Below are 24992 nucleotides of genomic sequence, written 5' to 3'. Positions count from 1 at the left end.
TCTGACCTAATCTGATTTCTTCCCTTTGCTCATCTCGTTAGCATGCCAGCCACACATCTCCCCAGATCTGTGCAGCTAATTCACTCACCCTTTCAAGTCATTGCTCAAATCTCATTTTCCTTGAGACCTATCCTGATCCACTATTTAAAACTGCAACCCCAATGGGACTTAAAATACAGTAATCTAGGATTTTCCAGCTCTTGATAAAATTCTTTAAAATTCTGCAATTCTCTGCTTCTATGTTAAAGGATAACTATTTCTTTCAGGTTGAAATACAGAATTGGAATATATCTAAAATACCAGAAACATACATAGCCTTAAGTGGAATAGTGAAGACTCACTTGGTGTTTTTCAAACACTGTGTCTCGTGAGAAATACATTTTACATTGTGACCCAGTGTATGTTTATGAAACTGAGATGAAAGCTATATGAAATACTTAGCATTTCTACATGTTGTATACTCAGATATTTTCTGTTGAGTTCTGTTCCTTTCCATTATAAAAAATATGTTGGTCATGATCTATAAAATTGATTTCATGACCCACTTATTGGTCACATCTCATCGTTTAAAAAATATAGGCCTATTGTATCTCGAATCTCATTGAGTCAGGAGATAAGATATGAATCTTGTGTGTTCACTTCATGAAAATTTAAACTGTGGAGAGTGACAACTGAATCTTTCCTTTTGAGTTATTGATGTGTGACTATTACTTTACAATATTCACGGTCAGATTAACAAAAGTCATATAGATTTAGTTGCATAAGTAGGTAATTAAATAACTTAAAGTGCTTCTGTTTTGTTAATATTGTTTGCTAATGTTAGAACTCTTGTGTTAGAAATGCTATTTTCCATCCAGTGAAGCAAGAGATTTCTATCTTTTCTTCCCTCATTTTCAAATCTCAGTGTTTTCATTTTCAATTGATTGGTGTTTATTTTCCTACCTATATTGATATTGACTACTAACAATGAGGAAAAATACATAATAATGAAAAAATAATTTATGATCCATCATTTTAAAGTATCACAACAATAATTAATACATAACACTGCATAACCTAACACACATTTAAATTTTTTAGCATCTTAATTTCTGAGCACAGAAAACACTTAATACATATTATCTCTGTAATATTCTCTAATATAGTATAGTCTCTAAATTTGAAATTTCCTAATATGATCTTTCTTAAAAGTAAGAAACCCGTATTCCAAGCTGTCTTTCGTCACTGTCCTCTTACATGCAATACTCCAGTAATATCAAATTATTCAGCCTATCTCTTCCTGCCTTCCTTCCTGCCTGCCTGCCTCCCTTCCTGCTTGCTTGCCTGCCTTTTTTTTTCTTCCCTCTAACTAATATTTTTGAGCACCTGCAATGTGCTCCCCATGGTAGTGGTGATAAAATAAAAGACATAGTCCTTGCCTTTATTGGACTTAAACTGGATAATAACCTCCCCAGTTATGGAAGTGAAAACAGGAAGCCTTAAAATTGCTTGGAAAGCCAGGGGTGGGATTAGATTCTGTGTATCTTGATTTACTTCTAGCATCAGAGACTGATGGAATCTTGGAAGTGGCAGAGGCATTGGAAGACATCGGTTCAGTCCTCACACTGTAAAGATGTAGAAGCTGAGTCTCCTATAGATTTAACGACATGTTGAAGTCACAGCTGGAACCTAAGCTGGTTTCTTTTTTTTCTTTTAAGGATTTTATTTTTTCCTTTTTGTCCCCAAAGCCCCCTGGTACATAGTTGTATATTCTTAGTTGTGGGTCCTTCTAGTTGTGGCATGTGGGACACCGCCTCAGCGTGGTTTGATGAGTAGTGCCATGTCGGCTCCCAGGATTCCAACTGACGAAACACTGGGCCGCCTGCAGCGGAGTGCACCAACTTAACCACTCGGCCACAGGGCCGGCCCCTAAGCTGGTTTCTTGACCATGCTCTTTCTATATCACCTCCTGTCTCTTTATTGTGATATGGTTTTCCCAGATCTCGTGTTGTCATATACTTTCATATGTGGTTTGTGCTGTTAAAGACCTCTTTTCACAACACACACACTGAACTATAGACTTTTACCATTATTGGGTCTGTTACTTGAAATTATAATTGGAACAAATAGAGATGCGTCAGTGGAAAAGCAATGAAAGAGGGCCATTAAGTGCTAATAAATGCTTCTCCTCATGGGAGTGGAGATCTTTTCTTTTCTAAGTATTTGAGCTCTTTTCACTGGTGCTTTTAAGTGGCTAGAAATAACACTTGCCACACGCTTGTGGAATACTCTAGATGCCAGGGGGTTCATTTCTTTCTCTATTTGAGTTGAGCACACTGTGCTTGGAATGTGTGTTGATTCTTTTGTTTAAGCTTTCATTCCATATTTTGCATTAACCTTTTCTCATGGCAGGCAGTAGAACAATAGTGAGAGCTCTTAGAAAATAAAGCTTTTAGGTAGCTGATGACTTTGGAGGAAGCGGATGAAAAGGTTAAAGTTAGAGGTATTTTTATTTTGATATATTTTCCTTTTCACACCACCCAAAACTTTAGATACAGTGTGACAAACTGGATCTGGCTTATCCTAAAGCCACATGCCTATGGCTAACAAAAGAGAATCACTACTTGTTGCTATGGAGATATATTAGCTTCGGAGATAAATTTGGGTAAATAATTACATTTAGTAATAATAAGTACATTTAGTATATAGTAGTAATGATAATAAGTACATTTGGAAATAATAAATATATTTAGTAATTTATTTAAAACTTCAGGGTAACTTACTACTATTTCTTCTGAAAATAACTATAATGATTATCATCATAATGACGTGAGCTAACATTTTTTGACCACTGACAATGTGCCAAGTGTTACTATAAATACTTTAATCTTGTCTACAACTTCAAAATGCAAAATGCTCTGAAAACCAGATATTATTTTTGTAACTCATTTGGCAACCCTGTATTGACCTAAACTCATTTCCTGGCAAATGTGAACTGAGTGATGCGAGGCTATACACTTTGTCTTTGTCTCTGTTAGTGTGAATGTTCATTTGTTTTACTGCTGTCAGGACGTGAGAAATTCCACTCTCTACCCCTCTTGAATTCTTATGGTTGGACTAATAATAAAATTGACACAAAACCAGATTAACGGGAGAAAAAACAATTTAATACGTACACATGGGAGATCATAAAAAAATGATGCTCAGAGAGTTAACAAAGCAGGCAGTTTATATCTTTTTACACAAAGAAACAAATTTGCGAGGATTTGGCAAGACAAAGAAACTTAGTTTTGGGTGCTTAATTAGTAAGAGTTTAAGGAGAGTTTGGGTTTGGGGTAGTAAGTTAGTAAAAAAATAACAAGGTTTGTTTATATGGGCCTCTCGGCCATGAATACCCTGGCTCTGATGATAAGGATGTAGGAAAGAGCATCCCATCTTTCACATGGGAGATTTATTTCCTGCTTTCACTGGGAACAGAGAGAGCAGGGTCAAAATGCCATTTTTGCATAGGTTGCTTCTCAAGTAACTTTAATTCAAAATAATCACTATGCCATTGTGGCATATTTTGGGGCAGTCTCCCTGGGCCCCAACACTACAAACATATCAGTGTGTTTGATTCCAGGGTGCTGCCTCAGATTTCATTACACAGTATAAGTTCTATGCATCATTTTACCTTTCTCAAATCAGAAAAAAATTAAGCTGCATATTACATTTGGCCACAGCAGATGAAGCATTGTATTATCCCCCACTCCTCAATTTACAGATGAGGAAACTGAGCCAATTAAGTAGTAGATTCTGAATTCAAACCCAGGCATTTTAGTGCTAGAATCTGTGCTGTTATCCACCGGGCTATACTGCCTTAAAAAAGAAGTATTTAAAAGCATTTCACAGAAACAAATATTATATTAGTTATTTACCTAATAAAACTCCAGTAAAGATAGAAAAATTCACATTTGAGTAGAATTACCCCATTAATATCTTTCTGTTCTGTTTCCCTTGTTAAATTTTATCTTAAACCCTAATGGCCATTGATTTTTTAGTAGATTCTGCCAGTCTTGATTGTTTTATCTTCAACCTAATGGTCTGTTCTCCTTTGGACTTCTTAAATTTTCAAAAGCTTGTGTGCTTGTTTTTAAAACATGCTGTTAGGTCTTAGGAGGAAGAGTAAATATTGCTGCTAAGGCAAATGATGCTTTGAGTTGCTATCTACTCTAAATAAAGAAGGAAGCCACCAAGCAGTTTAGTCACACACTATGAGTTTACTGACTATTGGTCGACATGTAGTTTGTATACTTTTCTTGACATATACAAATGGGTAATATAGTCTAATGGGTATACTCGGAGAGGTGTAGGTAGAGATAGTAATTGTTATGTTTAGTCATTAATATGCCTTCTTTAGTCAGCAGAATATATTGAGTAGTAAGCAGGAGTATGTTGAACTCTGTTATGTGCTTCCTCCAGCTACTTTTAATGCATTTTAGGCCTTGGAGGTATTAAAATATTTTTCCTAAACTTTCACTGGGAATATAGTTTCAAGGGTAACTTTTAAGATAAGAAATAGCTAAATATCTGTTGTGTGTGCATATCTTATATACATATTATAAATATATATATGCCTATATATATATCTATTAGATATTAATTGAGTGATTTTTCCTTCTTTATTTCCTTGATCTTTAAAATTTCTGTGGTCAATGCTATCGGATCATAGAAAAAAATCAATTAAGCAGACAAGAAAAAACACTTTTCAGGTAAGAAAGTAAAATAATAGACCACATATATGATATCTATCTCTTTAATTAGGAATGTTTACATATTTATTTTTAGAAAATCACTCCTTGAAATTTATTTTCGCAATAAATTAAGTTTTAATTCCTAGAATACTGACTTTATTTGTTCACCAAGTCACCATTGAGCACCTTCTTTGTGCTAGGTGCTGTGCCAAACACTGCCTTACAGAAATGAGGTCCCTGTCCTCAGAGAATTTCCTTAGGGGAGGGGATGTGACTGGTACTCTGGAGTAAAGAAGAGGAGCATCTAAACATACTGGCATCTCAGGAAATGCTTCCCACAGGGGGCTGTGCCAGTATTCTATCTTTAAAGATGAGATGGGTAAAGGAGGGTGCAGTGGAGAAGGGCTTCCATGGTAGAGGCATCAACACAGAGGTCTGAAATTACTGTGAGGTCACTTGGGAACCAGATGTTCTGGGAATAAAAAGTTTTCCTGGGGGAATAATACATGAGGCTTCTACAGTGTTAGGGAGGAGCTGGATCCAAGGATCTACTTAAATCTCTCCTTGATAATTAGAAAATCAGATTCCCATTCTTTTTAAATATATGATGTGGCTATGGCTCTCTGCTCTGTTTTAGTGGAGAAATTGACCTATACCTTTTTGGCTTCCAATTAAATACTTAATTTTTCTTCCAACATCTTAGAAGAAGTGAAAACAGAAGAACACGGTGTTGGCTAGCTTACTTCTACTTTTATCTGTGCTCTTCCCTTCCAGCCCCCTGCCAAGGAACTGGTAATAGACATTCAGCACCAAGGACAGTAACGGGGCCATTCTCTAAGTCAGGCCTTAGTAGCGGAAGGGTGGAGGTGGGCTGCTGGACGAGCCCTGTCCTCCTCATTGGGTATGTTTTCTCTTGCCCTTGCTTCTTCTCCCTGGGTATGGTCTTCCACACATGGGCTTTTCTTTGCCGCTGTAGTGTCAAATTACAGAGGTCTAAGATTCATGTATGGGCTTCATAGAAAACGGGCAAGGGAGGCCTGTGAGCCTCGTTGGTACTAGGCCTTAAGCCTGCCTCTTAACTAGGCCAAAGGGTTCCATATGGTCCAGCTCATGTTTCCAGGGTTGGGGAGGAAATGTATTGGAGTTTGAGGCAAAAGCCATCAGACCTTGTTCTTTGTACATGCATCTCTTTTAGAAACCCTGCAGGAAGGGATGCCCGACAGGACCGAATGTTAGCATCCTGGGTTTTCTTACTCCTCTTTGATCTATAGCACATGTCCTCAAGGAGGGTGATGTTGCCCCCAAGGGGACAAAAATTGATTCTTGGGGGCAAAAAAGCTTACTGTTTTTATGTATAAAGCACAGATATATATATGTGCAGTTCTGATATATGGTATATCTGCGTATTAAAATTTAATGGGGGGAAATTTAATGGTGAAAAATATCTAATAAGTTTCCTTAGGAGGACAATAATAGAAAGAAGGTTGAGAAACACAGTTTTAAAGCATAGTGTCTCTCTCTCTCTCTCTTCTTTTTCTTCTCACTCTCTTTCTTAGGAAGTACAAGGCTGGTTCAGTGATTCATAATACCAGCACGATCCTAGACTCTTTGTCTTTTTTGCTCTGCCATCTTTTGCCCATAGCTCCCATCTTCCATCTTCGAGATTGTCTTTTAGTTTAAGATGGTTCCTGCAGCTCTGCTATCATGTATAACTGAGAGAGAGAAGAAAGAATAGGGAAGGGCAAAAGGTACATATCCACTAAATCAGACCCTTTTAAATATCCCTGATGTCACTCAACAACCTCTAATTACATCTTAAACTGATTAAAATGTAGACATTTCATTTGCACTGGAGGTTGGGCAATGTAGATTTATTTGTCTATTTAGTTATCTCATAAAGTTGGGCACGTTGCCATTCCCAACAAAACTGGGATTCTGTTAATAAGAAATAAGTGGGAGATGGATATTAGGCAGGCAAGTAGCCGTCTCTTCAGTAGTCCCTTTTGTCATTCATTTGCATGGCAGCTACCCAGGATAAGTTATAGTCTGTTATTTGGAATAGAGCAGTAGCTAAGTGCCTCTGCTGGTAGCTAAGTGCCTCTGCTTTAAGCTGGGACTCATTAATCTGCTTTAAAATCTTGAACAAACTGGGTTTGTGAATAAGCAAATAAAATGGATTAAATATGAAGGCATTAAGTTCTTGAGAGTGTTTCTTAGTGGGGAGCACACATGGTATTTGTAAACTGAGAACTGGCTTCTTCATTCAGTTTACAGATCTCTGACTCAGGAACTTCTGCATTTTGAATGTTGCAGTCGGAACCATTAACTATTGATTAGTTAGATTTAATGAAAATATATTGCTTAGAAATTATGTTTTATGAATAAAAGTTAAATATCGAAGCTTCATAGATGTTAGTAAAAAAATAAAAACATTGTGTTTCTAAGCCAGCTGTGATAGCCTAGAGGTTAAAGTTCGGCATGCTCTGCTTTGGCTGCCTGGGTTTGGTTCCTGGGCGGGGAACCACACCACTGTCTGTCAGTAGCCATGCTGTGCTGGCAGCTCACATAGAGGAACTAGAAAGACTTACGACTAGAATATACAACTATGTACTGGGGCTTTAGGGAGGAAAAAAAATAAAAATAAAAACCTCCTTCAAACTCTTAAAAAAAAAACAGACAAAAATTTGTGTTTCCTGCAGTTGGATTTGTAATTATGTTTTTCAAACAAAGTGATGGTGGTATTTATTGAATATCTCAAATTATAGAGTAACTGATAGCAGCAAAATGTGATCTTTTACAAATTTGTGAGTGCTCATATTCTTACTGTGTGACAAGAAATTAGGAAAAAGGAAACAGCAGTGGAAAATTTCCAATTAAATGCATGGATTTTGGCATAATTACTTCCTTCAGCAATTAAAGTGGCATTGTAATGGTTGGCAAAGCTTCAGGATTAGGGCACGCAAACACAAAGCCATTTTAATAGTGCCATTGTGTTCAGCGTGTGCAATATATGACCTCACTGCTTCTTGGGGGAGAAGGTGGGCAGGATTTGGCAGTGACCTGTCTGTCTGCCTCTGTTCTCTCTCTCTCTTTCTCCTTTCCCTCTCTTCCTTTTCCCCTCTCTCTCCTTTTTAAATTGGGTTATCATTTTGAAGTACTCTGAGAGAGTAATCTGACAGGAATTATTTTGGAGCACATAAAATTTTACTTAGTTTTTTAAAAAGATACTTCTCTGTTTTTAAGGAATGATTTTTTAAAAAAGTGTATTGGCTTTTTGATTAAAAAAATTGTTTTCTTCAAATTCTCTTCCATGTCTTTAAACGGTCGGTAATATTGGCTCATCTGACGTTCTGTATTTTGTACTTTAGTGAATACTGTAGACTCTTAAACATTCACAATAAAAATATTGATTTAAATGACCTCAGCAAATTATTGGTAAATTGAAAGTGATCTTGCCTGTTCTTTCTGTCCACGTAAAATGCTGCTTAGTTTTCTGCCTATCGGGGACTCAGACATGGGATTGTTTTCCTTCCCTGTTATGAATATACAGGGCAGTGAGAAATCTTCCTGAGAGAGTAGGTAGAAAGTATTAAAAATATTTAATACTTGGGCACTAAAGGAAACACTGGGGGGAACACAAGGTTAGGGAGCAGACGTAACTAGACCAGTATGACAAGTGTGTGTTGAGAGCTTAGGTAGAGGCATGTACAGGGGGTTCCAAAGAAGGCTTCTCAGACATGATGACATGGATCTGAGTGTTGAAGATTAAGTAGGAGTTGGCTAGAGGGAGAAGTGTGGGGAGGGCACCCCATGAGGGGAGCATGGAGTGCTCCAAGGCACTGAGCCTGAGAGCACAGGTGCACACAGAGACCACACTAGAGTGCAGGGCTGTTTTCCTACTTTGTTTATGGTTTGGATTTCATACTAAACAATGGGAGTCATTTAATGACTCTAATTTTAGAGTCTGGAAATGGTGGGATGGGACTTATGTTACTGTTGAGAATGGATTGGAGGGTGCTCAAATTGGGTGCAGGGAAATTAATTGGGAGGTTATTGTGATAGTCTGTATGAGAGTTGGTGACATCTAGAGTGGTGATTGAAATAGAGAGGAGAGGATGCATTTAAGGGATATTAAGAAGGTAGAATGAGCAGGACTTGGTGACGATTCTGGAGCATGAAGACAGAGGAAGATGAAGGATGGATGATTCCTAGGTACTTGGAAAAAAATGCATGTGAAGGCCCCCAAGGTCTGCTCCTGCTTCCTTCTCCAGACTGTTCTCCACTTCATTCTGACCTTTCTTTAGTCCACAGTTCCTTAATGTTCTGTGTTGCTTTGATCTTCCATGTCTTTGCGCATCCTGATCCCTTGTGGAATGCTTCCTACCACATGTCTCTTCTCTGAAATTGTTTCTGGCCAGTCCCCCAAGCAGAACAGATTATTCCCTGCTCTTGGTCAGTGCTTCTCCTTGTGTGGAGCTTAACCAGAGTACCTCTCACGCTTATTGTAATTGTGTGCATGTTGTTCTCCTCTAAGACTAAGCTTATTTATCTTTGAGTGAATGAGCTACATGAATTAACTCCTTGGAGAGTATGAGTTATGCCTCTCATCTTCTGTCAAGGGCAGATGTTAAATATTTATTTATTGAACAGATCATCTAGTTAAGGATTATTTACATCTATAGTGAATAAAAGCATCTCTGTGGTTACTTTCTTTGCTGCTAAGGGAGAAATTTCCTTTTAGCTTTATTGATACAGCAAGTGTGCTCTCCTTTTTTAGTCTTCTAAAGGTCAGTCATTTTCTAGTGGAGCAATAATATTTCTCGGTAACTAAGTTTCTGGAAGAGCCAACAAGAAATATTATCAAGATGGTTCTTAGACCACAGTGTGGGAATTGTCCTCTACTTTTGTGCAGGAGTCAAGAAATCATGAAAAAGCATTGACTTATTTCTGGAAGACCAGCTGTTAAGACTGTGCAGATTAGTGCTTTATTAAGGTGGGTGGGGAGAGAAGAAAGGCATTTGAGTTGTAGCTGCTATGTGACAGAGAGGGAAGCACTCCTCTTGCCTGAAAATCTGTGCAGTCCAACCATAAATAAGGCGTTCAGGCAATAGAATGGAGTCAATTTAATAATGCTTGGTCTTCAGATTGCTATTCTCACCCTTTACTTTGAAGATCCGTTTTGGAGGAAAATGGCCTGCAAATTTTCTTTTTATTTCTATATATTAGACTATATACTAAAAAATGTATAGTTTAAATTCACAGTAATACTAAAGGTACAGTCATTATTTTTTCTGCATTAATTTAGCAAAGTAATTTTCCCATAAGATGTACTTATGGGAAAACCAACCACCTATTATAGTGAAAATAATAAAATTCAAATGGTTGCACTCAGTGGCTAATGAATTATTCATGATTGTTTGTGTCAGTGCCTTGGCTCCCTGTTGATGGAGCAAGCATAAGAAACTGAGCTTTCCAAAGCGGTGCAGCTTGTCAACAGCAAGGGGACAGTTCAGGTGCAGTCTGAGGCTCCCCATCTCCAAATTACATTTGTGAAATGTTAAAATATTGTGTGTAGAGCCTTTTTTTAAAGATGAGAGAATGCTGCAATATAGGGGAAATACACTGTGGCTATATTGTAACAATGGTAAAAGTAATAGTACTACTTTTTTCTGTGAGGCTTGGGTTTTTAAAAAAGTTGCCTTATGACGCTTTTCATTTGACCCATAGGATTGTCTCAGTTTAGTAGCAAAAGAAACTGAGGTTCAGAGACAATTTTGCCCACTCAGTGGTGGAGCTGGGGCTGAAAGCGAGGTTCTTTGTGTTTCATTTGAGGCCTCACCCCTTAGCCCTCACAGCAGGAGTGTGCTGGGCACGTGGTTCTCATGCTGCTGGATCGTAGAATGACATGAGTCTTCAGGATGCCAGATTAGCCACTCACTCTTCAGAAGGGAGAAATTTCTCTTTAGTGCTTTGTTGCGCTTCAGCGACTTTTGTCAAGTCAGGAGAGACTTCCAAATAGCAAGATGTCATTACCAGTTCTTTTGACTTTTGGTGAGAATATATGTTGGAGGTAGGAGGACTGGTGAGAGCCATGAAGGGGGTCAGTAAGTATGAATTAGTAAGAAAGGGGTTGGGTACCTGAATCCATTTATCACTTTTAATGCAAAGTTCTATTTACTTAGTAAAAAAGCAGAGAAAATATTTAGATGTATTGTGGGCTTTTCAGCCAAACACATGATGATTATTTGCTATTTAAAATGTTTGCTACCTTCTATTTTGCTTTAATAATGTTCAAAGGGATTGTTATTAAATCTGCATTAAAAATATATGGTCATAGCTTGAGTTGAAACAGATCCCAGCCTGAAGATATTAAGTAACTAAACCTCCTTTCTTCTCCTTCTTTCCCTCCTTCCTTCCTTTCTTTTTCTCTCTCTTTCTCTTTTTATTGTTTTTGAAGAAAATATTTTGATTCTTTAAAGGGCATTATGCAGACATTTATAACCTGTATATTTCTCTTTGGCATCTATATATCCTAAAACCTTATTCACGCTCCTAAAATCTCAAACAGATGTTCTCCAGCTCTTTGCTCTGAAGTTTTGTTTTGTTTTATTTTCCTTTTATCCATTTGTTTCTCAACTTATCTTCTTCCTTTTTGGTTCTAGGCACAGAGTAGATGCTCTGCTTGCTTTGATTAAACTTTAAATGATTACTGAAACCATCCAAACTAGCACATATTCTAATATAGTTCTTGGAGAATATTAAAAGAGTATTTAATTATATCTATTTAGATATGAAGGAGTGTATCGATCTGCCTCTTTTCTGAACTCCAATGTAGTTTATCTGTTTCCTTCTTTAATGGTTTTCTATGTGCATGTCTTTATCTGCTCATGAGATTTCAAATTCCTGGTGCCCACCTAGTGCAGGGCCATGCTCACAGCATCTCCCTAGCACTTCTTAGTTTCTTAGAACATTTTTTTTTTGATGAATAAATAATATTAGTTATTTAGGGTCACATTTTTTAGAGCAAATACAAGTCCGTAGTTTCATTATTCTCTATTTTATTCACTTACGCTGACATTCCAAATGAAACTTAGCCCTTGGAATTAAGGAGTAAAGTCATTAACTTAGTTAAGATGCTGTTCAGTATTATTTCCTCTGTCAGAATGTACAGTAGCATTTGCAAAATAAATTGGTGGGAGTAGGGGAAATTTTGCATCATTGTTTTCTCTGTAACTCTCCATTCTAAAGTATCAGGGGAGCTGAAGGCTTGGGTTTTGCAGTATTCTTATTGGCCTTTATCTATTTCCTAAGCTGCTGTTCATTGAAATCCCATCTGTGTTGAAGCTCTGTTCTGCCAAATTTCCTACAAAACTCATAGAACACCCCATGCTGATTGTTGAGTAACGTATCCTGACTTGAGGCAGGTGGCTTTTACATTGTGATGAACACAGGATCCCCTGGAGCTTGTTAAGAGGGCAGAGACTGCACACTTTCCCCTGAACATTCTGAATCTGTAGGTTCAGGATGGGTCCTGGCTGTCCGTGGTTATAACAGTTTCTGATGGTCCCAGAATGACTATTTCAGAAACACTGCCATTGAGTCAAAAATTTATTTTCAATGGACTTTTGTGATTTTTAAAATGATGATTCTTCTAAAAGTTGTGATGCGTTCTAAATGTGTTTAAAAGCTTATAGGTATGCTTATGAATTCTTTGATATTGCAGAATCAGTACTGATTTATGTGACATTGTGGATGTAATTATAAAATACTGTCCTTGCTGTAGTTTTATTGGTCTTGTATATATTAACATACCATTTTAAACACAATCTTTATTTAAAAACTCCCTTTTTAGTAAACTCCCATCTATCAGGAATGAGAGCAAACAAAAACACAAATTGCAATTTTTTTTTCTGCTGTTAATTTCTACATACACAATATTTACCTCTACTTAATCCCATATTTTATGTGTGACTTTTTACTGGAGAAAAAATTCAGGATATTTTGAAGATACAATCTAATGTGCCTTTATTACCACTAATAATGGTCAGTATTTAATGGTGTTATATTGATCCTGAAGTTGGACAGACTACTGAATTTTTTATTTACCAAAAAGAGTTTAAGGATTAATTTCTGTATCAAATGTTTTTATAAATGCTGATGTTCTGAAAATAAAAGTGAATTGACAATACATAATAATTTATTGCAAGCTTTTATTAATTTCAGCTAAATGAATGATGTATTCCAATGAGGTCATTATGATAATGCTCATGGATTAATATTCAATGTAGAGGGCCCTTCCCCTCTTTTTTTTTTAACTTTGCAAATGCTTTTTATATAAGATGAGCAGATCTAGCATTCTTTAGACATGTGATACATGGAAAGGCTGGGAACTAGGAGAATTACTATGGAACTTGACTTATAAATTTGTAGGTGATCAGAATTCCTTAAAATGCCTTAATCTATTATTCCTTCTTTTTTTTTTTTTTTTAGGGACTTTCTCCCTCGAGGGTCAGGCATCGTAACGAGACGGCCTCTTGTGCTGCAGCTTGTTACTTCCAAAGCAGGTAATGAATGAGGGTATTTGCTACATGGATGAGTACATCCCATGGTACCTATTGCCGCCATTTCTGGGTGTTGGGTTGTAGCAACAGAAATGTTTTTGTGATCATTCTGCTCTGGATAGCTGCCTAAATTTCTCTCCAATGCTCCCTACTTCATTGTTCTTTTAATTCATTTGGGTACAGTAAAGGGAAAGCCTCATTTGCATATAGATTTTTAACATCTATTTTTTATGCCTTGAAAATAATAGTCTCATTGTAATACAGCTATATAATTGTAAAATATAGCATAGCTACTAATATTCCTTTGGTATACTTCCTTCTTGTATATGTGTGTTTGTTTGGGGATATTTTTAAGTAGCAAGATTCAACATCCATTTAATGTCTGTATGCATATGTATAGTGTATGTGTATCTATATCTATATCCATATCTGTATCTACATCTAATGAGCTATGCTTGTCCTTTTTAGGACTTGATAGGCAAATGAGCTTTGTTTTCATTTTTATTTCTTAGTAACTGATGTGTTGAAGTTTTTTCATGTTTATTTGGTGTTTGTATTTCTTCTTTTGTGATTTGGCTATTTTTATCTTTCCCCATTTTTTTGAGAATTTTACTGCTTTTCCTCTCAGTTGCTTTGAATGCTTAAGATTTAAGCACTCATAAAAATCATACCTCATAATTTGTAAAAACCAAGGTCATGAAGATATACCCCATGTTCTCTTCTAAGAATTTTATAATTTTGTTCCTATGTTTAGGTTTTTGATCTATTTTGAGTTGATTTTTGTATACAGGATGAGGTCAGGTCCAACTTTATTTTCTACATGTGGATATCCACTCGTCTCAGCACCATTTGTTGAAAAGACTATTCTTTCTCCATTGTATGCTTTTGTTGTCCTTCTTAAAAATCAGTTGTCCCTAGATATATGGGTTCATTTCTGGACTCTCAATTCTATTCGATTGGTCTATATGTCTATATTTGTGCGTTTCATACTGTCTTGATTACCCTTGCTTTGTAGTAAGTTTTGAAATTGGGAATTATGAGTCCTTCTACTGTGTTCATCTTGTTTTGGCTATCCTGAGTCCTTTGAAATTCTATATGAGTTTGAGAATCAGTGTTATTGCAGGAATGCAAGAGTGGTTTAACATCTGAAAATCAAGTAATGTAATGTATCATGTCAGGAGAAAGAAAAACAAAAATCACAGGATCATCTCAATAGACTTAGAAAAAGCATTTGAAAAAATCCCACACCCTACCATGAAACACTCAATAAACTAGGAATAGATGGGCGTCTCTCCAACCTGATAAAGGGCATGTACGAAAACCCCACAACTAACGTCATACCGAATGGTGAAAGACTGAATGCTTTCTCTCTAAGATTGGGAACAAGACAAGGATATCCACTCTTGCCACTTCTATTGAACATTGTACTGAATGCTCTAGCCAGGGAAACTGGACAAGAGAAAGAAATAAAAGGCATCCATGTTGGAAAGGATGGAGTAAAATTATTTCTACTTGCAGATGATATGATCAATAAATTCTTAAGGAATTCACTGAAAAACTATTAGAACTACTAAGTGAGTTCAGCAAGGTTGTAGAATACATGATCAAGGGGCACATATGTGTGGTGACAGAAAAAACTAGACTGTTGGTGGTGAACATGATGCAGTCTATACAGAAACTGATATATAGTAATGTACACCTGAAATTACACTGTGTTGTAAGCCAATGTGACCTCAACAGAACAATAAAAAAAACAAACAAGATACAAAAATCAATTGTATTTCTATCACAATCAAAAAATGAAAGAATACAATTCAATTTACAATAGCATCAAAAAGATACACTACTTAGGAATAAATTTAACAAAAGAAGACTAAAACTTATACTCTGAAAGCTACAAAGCAATGTTGAAAGAAATTAAAGAATATCTAAATAATTGGAAAAACATCCCATGTTCACTGATTGGAAATCTTAATGTTAAGATGGCAATACTTTCCAAACAGACCATAGAGTCAATGCAATCTGTATCAGAATCCCAGCTGACTTTTTTGTAGAAATTGCAGATAATTTTAACTTTTTTTTTTTCTGGCTAAGGAAGATTTGCCCTGAGCTAACATCTGTTGCCAGTCTTCCTCTTTTTCGCTTGAGGAGGATTAGCCCTGAGCTAACATCAGTGCCAGTCTTCCTCTATTTTATATGTGGGTCACTGCCACAGCGTGGCTGATGAGTGGTGTAGGTCTGTGCCTGGGATCTGAACCTGTGAACCTAAGCCACTGAAGCCGAGTGTGCCCAACTTAACCACTAGGCCCGGGGTCTGACCCTTTAACTGTTTTTCAGCGTTAAAAAAATCTATACTAAGTTTGATCCAACGGAATGGACTCAAATGCTGTCATTTGAAAAAAGTAAAATTCCTTACAAATCTACGTGCGCCAGCTGCTATTCTAAACTTTGGAGATAGAGCAGTGAGTAGGACAAAGTCTCTGTCCTTTTGGTGGTTTATATTCTGGTTATATTATTTTTAATGTATAGAAATTTTACCCTTTATGGTTATAAAATTTATACATTTAAATTTAATGAAAAGTAAATATTCAGCAAAATCGTCCTCCTTTTCATACTTTATTTTTATTTTATTTTATTTTGGTGAGGAAGATTGGCCCTGAGCTAACACCTGTTACCAATCTTCCTCTTTTTGCTTGAGGAAGAATCTCCCTGAGCTAACACCTATGCCAGTCTTCCTCTATTTTGTATGTGGGACGCTGCCACACCATGGCCCAATGAGTGGTGTGTAGGTCTGTGCCTGGGATCCGAACCTGTGAACTCCAGGCCACCGAAGTGGAGCAGGTGAACTTAAGCACTACACCACTGGGCTGGCCTCATTCTTTATTTTTTAACATTTGTCTCTTTATTTATCTGGAATTTATTTTTGTGTATGCTAAAGTAATTTTTTTCCCACTCAGTCTCCTTTATCTTATATTGCATTCTTACCACAATCTATTTTTGAATGTTGTTTCTGTTTTATTGTGCCAGTTCCACAGTGTTTTACTTTTATGGCTTTATGATTTGCTTTGATATCTATTTGTCAGGGATATAGTCCTCCCCCCATTACTTATTTTTGCTTAGGGGTTCTTTTCTACTTGTGTGGCAAAGTTCAGAATAATTTTGTAAAGACAAAACTATTGCCACTAGAATTATTTTAACTTCATTAGATTCATTGGAGAATAATCAGTATCTTTAAAATATTTACTATTTTTTCCAATCCAGGGACCTGGATGCTATCTCCTTTCATTTGCTCAAATCTTCTTTGTATCTCTTAGTAAAATTCTTCAGGGTCTTTATATAGCATCTAAGCATTTCTAGTTGGGGTATTCATATTTATTGTTTGTTCTTGTGGTTTGAATAGGGTTTTTTCCATTACATTTTCTGACTGCTCATTGCTGATTTGTGTAATAGCTGCTATTTTAATTTTAATTTTTTAATTAACCATCTTACTCTGCATTTGACAGATGAAAATATTTTTAACTGATTCTCTTGGGTATTTTAGTTATGTAGTCATTTCATTTGCATTTCTTAATTTATTCAACAAATGCTTATCATGCAAATACTGGGATGGCTGAGAAAAGAGATTTATTGATCAGAATATTAATCAGCTCCAGTGCAGTAGGGGCTTTTTGGAAAGAATTGACATGGGAAAAATATTCTTCCATGTTGAGCTCCTTTGAGAAGTTTCATTGCATGCTTCTCCCTTATGCCCTTTTGTCAACAGTCTCCCAGTCTTGTCCCTTCTAAGCCCCTGATCATTCTTTGGTTACTTCCCATTAATCAGTGAGGATCAGCCCTTGCACCCCACTTCTCTGTTCATGCAAAGTGGGCTAGAAATTCTTCCCACAGGGAAAACTTACTGACCCCACAACCTTTCAGGAACCCCAAAAATGGGGCTTTTGCAATGCAGCGCGCTGCTCTAGATGATGCCAGCTGAGAACTAGGCTCATTTTTTTCTTTTTCACCCTAAGGGAACCATTCACAGGGAAATCCCAGGTGTGACTGTAGGCTTGGGTTGATGGAGGGCTGACAAAATGGCAGAGAGAAACAAGCTGGGATATATGTCACTGCTCATGCAATTTACTTTTGCCTTCTGGTCCTAACTGAATAAGTTCCATAAATACTACTTTCTCTTGATAGATTCATTCATTCAACCAATGTTTATTGAGTGATTGCTGTGTACCAGGCAAATGTCACTGTCATCATGGAGGTGACATTCTAGTGGGGGAGAAACCTACAATAAGCAAAACAAACATAGAATGTTAGTAATGAAGAAAGTGAGCATTCAAGCTTGCTGATGTTTGTGTAGGCAGAGGGAGGTTAGGAGATTCTAAGATGGAAGCTGCTTACGTGTTTGAAGTTTAACAAGGAGGCCAGCAGGGCCAGAGTGGAGTGAGTGAGGAGGCGTAGTAGGAGATGGGGTAAAGAGAGTTAGCATTGCTGAAATGGGAAAGAGCCTGACTGGGTAGGGTCTTGTGGGCTAGGGACCTTGAAAGGGAAATGGTAGGAAGATTAGAGCCATTGAATGTAAGAGAAAGAAATGATAGAGGATTCAAGGATTGGAGAGGGGGTTAGGATATTTCCTTTACTCATAAGGAGGATGAAGGGACACCTCTTCTATTGCACCCACATGGAAAGAGGAAAATGTGGGGGAAAGTAAGTCTATACTTTTAGTGGTAGAGTTGGGGGATTCCTCATTTGTATTTTCTCCAGGAAGTAGGAGACAAGATATTTGCTGATAATGATTATTTTATCTTCTTATTTCCATTAGTGTGTCTCTCATTTCTCTTTAATGCTCTATTACATTGGCCAGGACTTCTAGAACCATGTTTTGCTTCTAGTTGTGATAAAAATGCCTCTTATGTTAAATTATGCATGTACTTTTTACTATCTGTTTTTCCTGGTAAGGAAAAACAAATTTATTTTAGCCCTAATTTTTAAAAGATTTTAAAATCTATTAAATACGTATATAATTGTATTGAGTGCCATTTTGGCATTTATTGAGATGATCATTTAAAAAACTCTGATATGTTCACCCTTTTATAGATTTCTTATTTAAGCATCCTTGCATTCCTAAGATATAGTTGATTATAGTAACTTATTCTTTTACTGTACTTTTAAAGTAATTCCACTAATTCATTTAGGTTATTTACATTTCTTTCTCTCTGTATACATCGATCTATTGTCATTGAGTTATCAGATGGAAGCTATACTAGTCAGCATAAAATAAAGAGAGGCTGCTAGCCTGGCTTTTTACAAGGTGTTGTGCCTTTGACTCAGGGGCTCAGAGATGGCGCTGTGGGTCATAAGAGCCTGGGTGAAGTTAGACGTGAGGCTGGGCTTGCATCTGGGTCCCAGGTGTGGGCTGTCAGAGCACATAGAGCATACTCTACACCAGGTGGACACTTAGTGTTCTAATGCAGAGCTTTTCCTGCCATAACTCTAGAAACGCTTATAAAAGAATTGCTGGGCCCAAGATAGGTAGTATGTAGAAAGCTATAATAAAGAGTATTTGCCATTTTTGGGGAGCTTTAATTATGTATCAGCACTGTACACTTCGAAGATGTTTTCGTTTAATCTTAACAGGAACCTTCTGAGATAGATTTTGTGATTCCCATTTTAGAAAAAGAGCCCCAGCAAGCTTAAGCAATTTGTCTAAGGCCACACTGTTGGGACGAGGGGGAATTGTTACTAGTATCTTTCTGACACTGTTAATACTGCATTTTAAAAATCGGAATCTCTACTGCTTGCTTTATATTTGCAAGACACTCTTTATATTTTTATAGGGTATTTTTGTGTAAAGGAGCATAAAGATGTGAATAGTAAATATAGAAATTGTTTGGTTAATTCGTAATTATTGTCTAATTTCCAACATAATGCCCATTCAGTAATATTTAACTGCTTGACTAAACCAAGCCAACAAATTAATTATAGGCTCTATGCCTTATTCTCTGTAATTAGTTTTAGGACATTTAGTACTTACCACAGAAGAGCATTCCAAGAAATCACAGTATTGTGAGGAAGGTGAGAAAAATCACCACCTCTGTTTTATGAATAAATGAAACGTTTTAAGTGATAAGTTCGTGGTAGTTTGGTTGCAGAGAGAGGTATTTCTGAAGGTGTGGCTTGAGAAGACAAGAGCTGTTCAAGTGTGATGAGGGGCAGTGTCAAGAGCAAGGGAGAACAGAGAGAGTCTTCATGAGACAAGGGGACAGTTTCCAGTGCCTGGGGGTTCCTCCAGTGCCATATGGCAATTGGCTCGTGCAGGCTCCTGAGATGTGACTGTGCACCTCTCTTCCTATCTCTGTATTCAGTGACATCATGGTGCTAGCTTGAAGTTGGCCATGGTGGGAAGATTTACAGTACAGAAATTGGCAAATGCTGCGGATCAGACTTTTTTCCCCCTCTGGTGCCAGCTGTTAAACATTTACCAGCATACCACTGGTTTCCTTCTAAATTCCTAATCTTACTGTTTACTGGTTAAATGGCATGTCAGACTGAGAAAGCCAATGTGTCTGAGTGTCAAATTTTTGATGAACTACTGAGAACATTAAAAGTGTCACTGCTTTAAGAAGTGATCCATTTGGAATTTGATATGCCCCTGAAGGAGAGGTGGTCTTTAAAAACATCAGAATCCCAGTCACTCTTTGCATTAAAAGTTGCTGTTAAGGACTCACAAAAGTAAAGCCTGTAGGTCACGGTTGAGGACAAATGGTTTTGTCTCCTGGAGAACTTTACTATGTTAAACTATTTCTCTAAATGCTCTTATATTGCCTCATTCTCCCTTATATCTGTGACATTAATGTCAGAAGGGAAGATGTTAAAAATCAGAAATTACAAAATGGATAATTTAAAGGTAATTGTTCAAATTACAGAAGTATTCTTTCTTTTATGAAAGATTTCCTTGCTGCTTCCTCCTTTCATGCATGCCAACTATATTATTAATTCATCAAAATTTGATTTACCACTTTTGTATTGCATCTATTGTGCAATGAGACGTGTCCATGTTTTAAAAATTGCATATGACTTGTAATCTATTAGAGAATTATTGCTATTCAGTATTTTGGATCCTTGGTTGGAGTTGCTGTAAATGACGATTTTAAAAAAGATTCTTAGTAACAGAAGTCAGAACTTTGTTTCAGAGGCACCAGATCACTAACAGGGCGAGGAGGATCTTCACAGACCATCAGAGGCTGAGATTCTAACCCCTAGTTTTGTTGTTACATAACTGACTTACCTTGTGGGCCTAAATGTAGAGAGTAAAAATCGTCCAGGTGAGAGCTCTGTAGCAGCAAGTGCATATCTGCTCGTTCCTCAGAGCTGAGGTCCTCTTACTTGATTTCTGATAAATTCCAGGAATTGACCCTATGGAATGTCACATAGTTATCAGGCACATCATTTTAATTCTGAAAAGTATAACTATCAAAAATGTATTGGAATGTATTTGGTGGGGGAGTTGGACAATGGGGTGTTGGGTTTTCCAAGAAGGTTGAGGATCACTGGCATAGAAGGGCTCAAAGGGATTTGTTTCTCTAGGGGATGCTTTGGGTTGGTTTTCCTTGAATATTGGACACAATGTAATAATAAATGGACTTCCAAAGGTCCTAGGTAGAACAACATTCTTGTTAAATGGATAGAGATTTAGAGACTGTAAACATGTATTGAAGTAAGACTTTGTCCAAATATTCCCCCATTTATAACCTATTTCACTGAGAGGGCAAAAGGGTTCTCTTTCAAGATTCTTAAAAACTTTGTTTTTGAGGGGAAAAAAGATAGTTCATGCTATTTGGGACTTTCACTTAGAACCACTTTAAATCTGGTTTGATTGTGTTTTTCAGGTTATTGCTCTTTTAATATTTACATAACTCAAGATATTCAACTTGTCTTTATTTTATCCTTGGTTGTTGAGAGCCCACTGTGAATTACTGGTTATATTCATTTCTTTTCTTTTCTTTCTTTGTTTCTTGTTGACAATACTCTGAAACTGTTATTTTTACCTATTTCTTCTGTTACTCTTTTTTCTTAGCTTAAAGATTGGCTACACATTTATTAATAGACTTAGAATTTACAGTTGCCCAGTTATGTATCTTCCAATACAAAGTCCAGAGCAATTTTCACTCAACTCTCAAAATTTTGAGAAAGTCAAAGGGCTACTCTAAGAAAACGTGACCCCAGTTTTATTTCTTCACAGTTAGATGGCTGCTGTTTAACACCATGTATATTTCCATTTAGGAAGAAAATGACTAAATTAAAGGTATTATATGTCTTCTCAAAGAAAATGAAGAAATAATATATTTCAATGGAATTAACATTCCAGATTGTGAGGTTAAGATGACTTTTGAGTTGGTGATCATTTGTTGTTTTTTTAGCTCTGTCTCCATTCTATTTTAGGAGAAGATGTTGAAGCTTGTATCTTCCTTGAGTTTCCAAACCAAAAATTACAGTTCTCTGACCATAGACCCTTTCAGTCCATCTAATGTCTACTCCAGAACTATGTCTGCTTAAAGAGGTTGGATGGAGGGGACATATCAAGTTCCTTAATTTGGGGACTTCTCTTTCTTTCTATCCTCCTTCTCACTCCCATTTTCTACAAAAAGAGTTGTCTTGAAATGATTGATATTGAAGAGGACTAAAAGATAGGCTGTAGAGTTATTAATATCTGTTCAAATCTGAGAGGAGGAAATGTGATTTTTATTGCAAGAAAATGAATAGACTTGTTTTACATCATGCCCATGGATATTGTAAACCAACAATTGCTACTTCCCTACCCCTTTCCACTCTCATTGTTTCCCCTTGGGCTTCTAGCAACAGAAATTATAATCACAGATGTTCCCTGTATGTGCATTTGTTGGATGAGTCGGAGTAGTCTGGAATGCATTTTTCTCTGCCTTCTCCTCCTCTGTGGGGCATACTTTATCTTTCCACTGCCACACCTGCATCCTTCTCTTTGTGAAACCTTGACTTCAGTAGCCACTTGACTAGCAGGGCAGGACAGGTTATCTCATTTGTTGAATGATATGGTCTATAAGTTTAAGAAACTGGTTGTTCTCTTGTCTAAATAGCATAAAAACTGGTCATAGTTAAGCTACTCTGCTGGCTTAAAGGATGGTTTTGTGCTAACTGAGGGTGTTTATTTTGCTAAGTGAACTAAATTCACATTAAGTACTTTTCAACTGATTGTGCTAGTTTAATATTAACACTCTCCTGCAAGCCTGGTAGAATTTTTTCTCATTACCTCCCAAAGTGTATTTGCTTAGTACATTTTTATCTTCATTATTTTGCATTCATTCATTCATCTGTTCATTAAACAGATTTGAGTGCCCACAATGTGCCACACAACAGAGAAGTTGCCAGTTTATGTTCTGCATACCACGTTTCTTCAGTTGTCTTCCTGTTACTCTCATTTTGGCTAATATTTAAAGAGACCTGATTTTTTTTTATTTAGCCTGTGCATAGGTAATACACTGGATGGAATTGTCTCTTTCACTTAACTTCGTTTTTTGTTGTTCCATTATACAGGAATTTGGGGTTATGCAGTGCTTTACAAGTATTAGGACTTATGAAGCACATATCTCTGTAAGGCAGGTCACAAGCAATTTGAGAGTATCCGTTGGAGGGTCTCTAATCTAAGGCATATTAACCGTGATTTCCATTTTCGTTATCCATTTACCTTGTTCCTCTCATTCCTCATAAAAACCCTTTTGCTTGACATGTATATGATGTATCTAACTCTTCATCCTTGTATTATTTTTATCATTTCATTTTGCTATGTATGTGTCTACTAATGTCCATATTAGACTCTATATAGGCTTTTCATTGACCAGTATTAGTGCAAGATGCAGAATAAACACAAATGTACTTAAATATAATACAGGTCTATTTTGATTTACAAGGTAGGTGTAATCTTGAGAAATCATCTAAATTGTTTATTATTGTCTGAATTGTTGCTGGCTTTTTATTACTTTTTTTTGATTCGCTTTTTTGATTCCTGCACCAACTTGTGAGCATCAGTTCGCACTTCGTACACGTTTTACACAGGCTTGAAGTTTTTTTTTTTTTCCTCCTCTTTGGCCCTGAGCTAACACCTGTTGCCAATCCTCCTGTTTTCTTTTTCTTCTCCCCAAAGCCCCCCAGTACATAGTTGTATATTCTAGTTGTAGGTCCTTCTGGCTCTGCTAGGTGGGATGCCACTTCATCATGGCTCGATGAGCTGTGCCAGGTCTGTGCCCGGGACCCGATCTAGCAAAACCCTGGGCCGCCGAAGCAGAGTGTGCGAACTTCACCACTCAGCCACAGGGCTAGCCCCTGTTGCTGGCTTTTTAAATAAGATTTTAAATTATTTTGTATCTATACTATTGAGATTGTTCAAGTTGAGTAGTCATAAAAGTAAGCGCATAAAGAACACTTATTCAACAAATGGTTATTTGTTTTTTATTTTTATTGTGGTAACATTGGTTTATAACATTGTACAAATTTCAGGTGTACATTGTTATATTTCGATTTCTCTGTAGATTACAACATGTTCACCACCCAAACACTAATTACAATCCATCACCACACACATGTGCCTAATCATCCCTTTCACCACCACCTCTCCCCACTTCCCCTCTGGTAACCATCAATCCAATCTCTGTCTCTATATGTAATTGTTATTTTTGTCTTCTACTTATGAGTCAGATCATATGGTGTTTGATTTTCTCTCTCTGACTTATTTCACTCAGCATAATACCCTCAGGGTCCATCCATGTTGTCACAGATGGCCAGATTTCATCATTTCTTATGGCTGAGTAGTATTCCATTGTGTATATATACCACATCTTCTTTATCCATTCGTCCCTTCATGGGTGCCTAGGTTGCTTCCAAGTCTTGGCTATTGTGAATAATGCTGCGATGATCATAGGGGTGGATATATCTTTACTCATTTGTGTTTTCATGTTCTTTGGATAAGTATCAGCAGTGGAATAGCTCGATTGTATAGCACTTCTATTCGTAATCTTTTGGGGAACCTCCATACTGTTTTACATAATGGCTGCACCAGTTCGTACTCCCACCAGCAGTGTGTGAGAGTTCCCTTCTCCCCATATCCTCTCCAACACTTGTTTCCTGTCTTGTTAATTATAGCCAGTCTGATGAGAGTGAGGTGATATCTCCTTGGTGTTTTGGTTTGCATTTCCCTGCTGAGTAGTGATATTGAACATCCTTTCATGTGCCTGTTGGGCATCTCTGTATCTTTGGAGAAATATCTGTTCAGATCGTTTGCCCATTTTTTAATTGGATTGTTAGTTTTTCTGGTGTTGGGATGCATGAGTTCTTTATATATTTTGAATATTAATCCCTTATCAGATATATGGTTTGTAAATATATTCTTCCAGTTGTTAGTTTGTCTTTTCGTTTTGTTGATGGTTTCCTTGGCTGTGTAGAAGCTTCTTAGTTTGATGTAGTCCCCTTTGTTTATTTTTTCTACTGTTTCCCTTGCCCTGTCAGACATGATACTTGAAAGTATGCTGCTAAGACTGATGTCAAAGAGTATACTGCCTATGTTTTCTTCTAGAAGTTTAACAGTTTCAGATCTTACATTCAAGTCTGTAATCCATTTTGAGTTAATTTTTGTGTATGGTATAAGATAATGGTCTACTTTTGTTCTTTTGCATGTGGCTGTCCAGTTTTCCCAACAGCATTT

General features: G+C 36.9%; 1 protein-coding gene across 13 annotated transcripts in view; it reads left to right on the top strand.

Moving 5' to 3' along the window:
* The window catches only part of DNM3 (dynamin 3), a 510735-nt gene that overhangs the window by 61421 nt on the left and 424322 nt on the right, over positions 1-24992 (top strand). For all 13 annotated transcript variants that reach the window (XM_044757592.2, XM_044757590.2, XM_070498083.1 and 10 more), the window contains exon 2: positions 13203-13276. In XM_044757592.2, the coding sequence (XP_044613527.2) occupies positions 13203-13276 (74 nt within the window). The remainder of the gene's footprint in view (positions 1-13202; positions 13277-24992) is intronic.

Source organism: Equus asinus, chromosome 25 (genome assembly GCF_041296235.1).
Source record: "Equus asinus isolate D_3611 breed Donkey chromosome 25, EquAss-T2T_v2, whole genome shotgun sequence".
Classification (NCBI taxonomy): domain Eukaryota; kingdom Metazoa; phylum Chordata; class Mammalia; order Perissodactyla; family Equidae; genus Equus; species Equus asinus.
Note: the sequence above shows the minus strand (reverse complement) of the source record. Positions and strands in the feature narration are given on the sequence as shown.